A 766-nucleotide genomic window follows, 5' to 3' on the forward strand; every position below is an offset into this window, starting at 1 on the left:
TGGTTAAGTGTTAGATATGTAAAAATATATAAATTTAGTGGCATGCATGTAAATCCACAATAAAATTTTAAAAACATGATTCTAATTGAACACAAGAAACCAGGATGACAAGAGAACCTGTTTTCTGGTTCCCAGCTGGAGTAACGAGTTTAGCCTTTTTTTCAGGATTAGGTGTTTTTGAAGCAGAATCTGCTTTTCTTTTAATGGAGTTTTCGACCTTCAGAATCAGTGAAACAATTTGTTGCGGTTATTTAAAAGAAAGAAAATAAAAATCAAACTGGAAATATTCAGCCTTACAATACCGATTACCTTCTTAGGGGTACCCTCTTCCTCGGAACTCTCATCGTCATCTTCTTCACTGGAATTGTCGTCACCGGGTGCCTCAATCATGTCCTGCAAATAAATATCTACCCCATGACCAGTTTGTTCTTTACTTACAGTCATTAAGTAAACAAACCCCACAAAGTGTCAAATTGCAATAACCACAATTATCAAATTTATCATAATCTAATGAGCAGAATGGACCACGGCCAATTAAAACCTGAAATACTACTAAAAAGGGGGCATTTACATAGATAGCACGCAATTCTTATGTATTTACATAACTAACACCTAAACATTCATATTTATACACATACCACTCAAATCTTTAACATCACATCAAAAATACCACAATCACTGCTCTTTAAAAGTGAAATACATTACATCATGCATAGGTCTATGATACAAAAGTGTGTTAGATATGTAAATACATAAGAACTAGGTG

The 766-nt window shown here is 33.8% G+C and overlaps 1 protein-coding gene across 1 annotated transcript; it reads right to left on the bottom strand.

Annotated features, from left to right (window-relative positions):
• Window positions 1-75: 75 nt before the first annotated feature.
• On the bottom strand, window positions 76-459 carry LOC110036515 (histone deacetylase HDT1-like; the record flags this gene model as incomplete). The annotated part of the gene is made up of 2 exons (XM_020740982.1): window positions 310-459; window positions 76-217 (listed from the first exon to the last, which is right to left on the bottom strand). Coding segments are annotated over exons 1-2 (277 nt in total), but the record flags the coding sequence as incomplete, so codon positions are not given.
• Between the last annotated feature and the right edge of the window lie 307 nt (window positions 460-766).

Source organism: Phalaenopsis equestris, unplaced genomic scaffold, assembly GCF_001263595.1.
Source record: "Phalaenopsis equestris unplaced genomic scaffold, ASM126359v1 Scaffold207680, whole genome shotgun sequence".
NCBI lineage: Eukaryota > Viridiplantae > Streptophyta > Magnoliopsida > Asparagales > Orchidaceae > Phalaenopsis > Phalaenopsis equestris.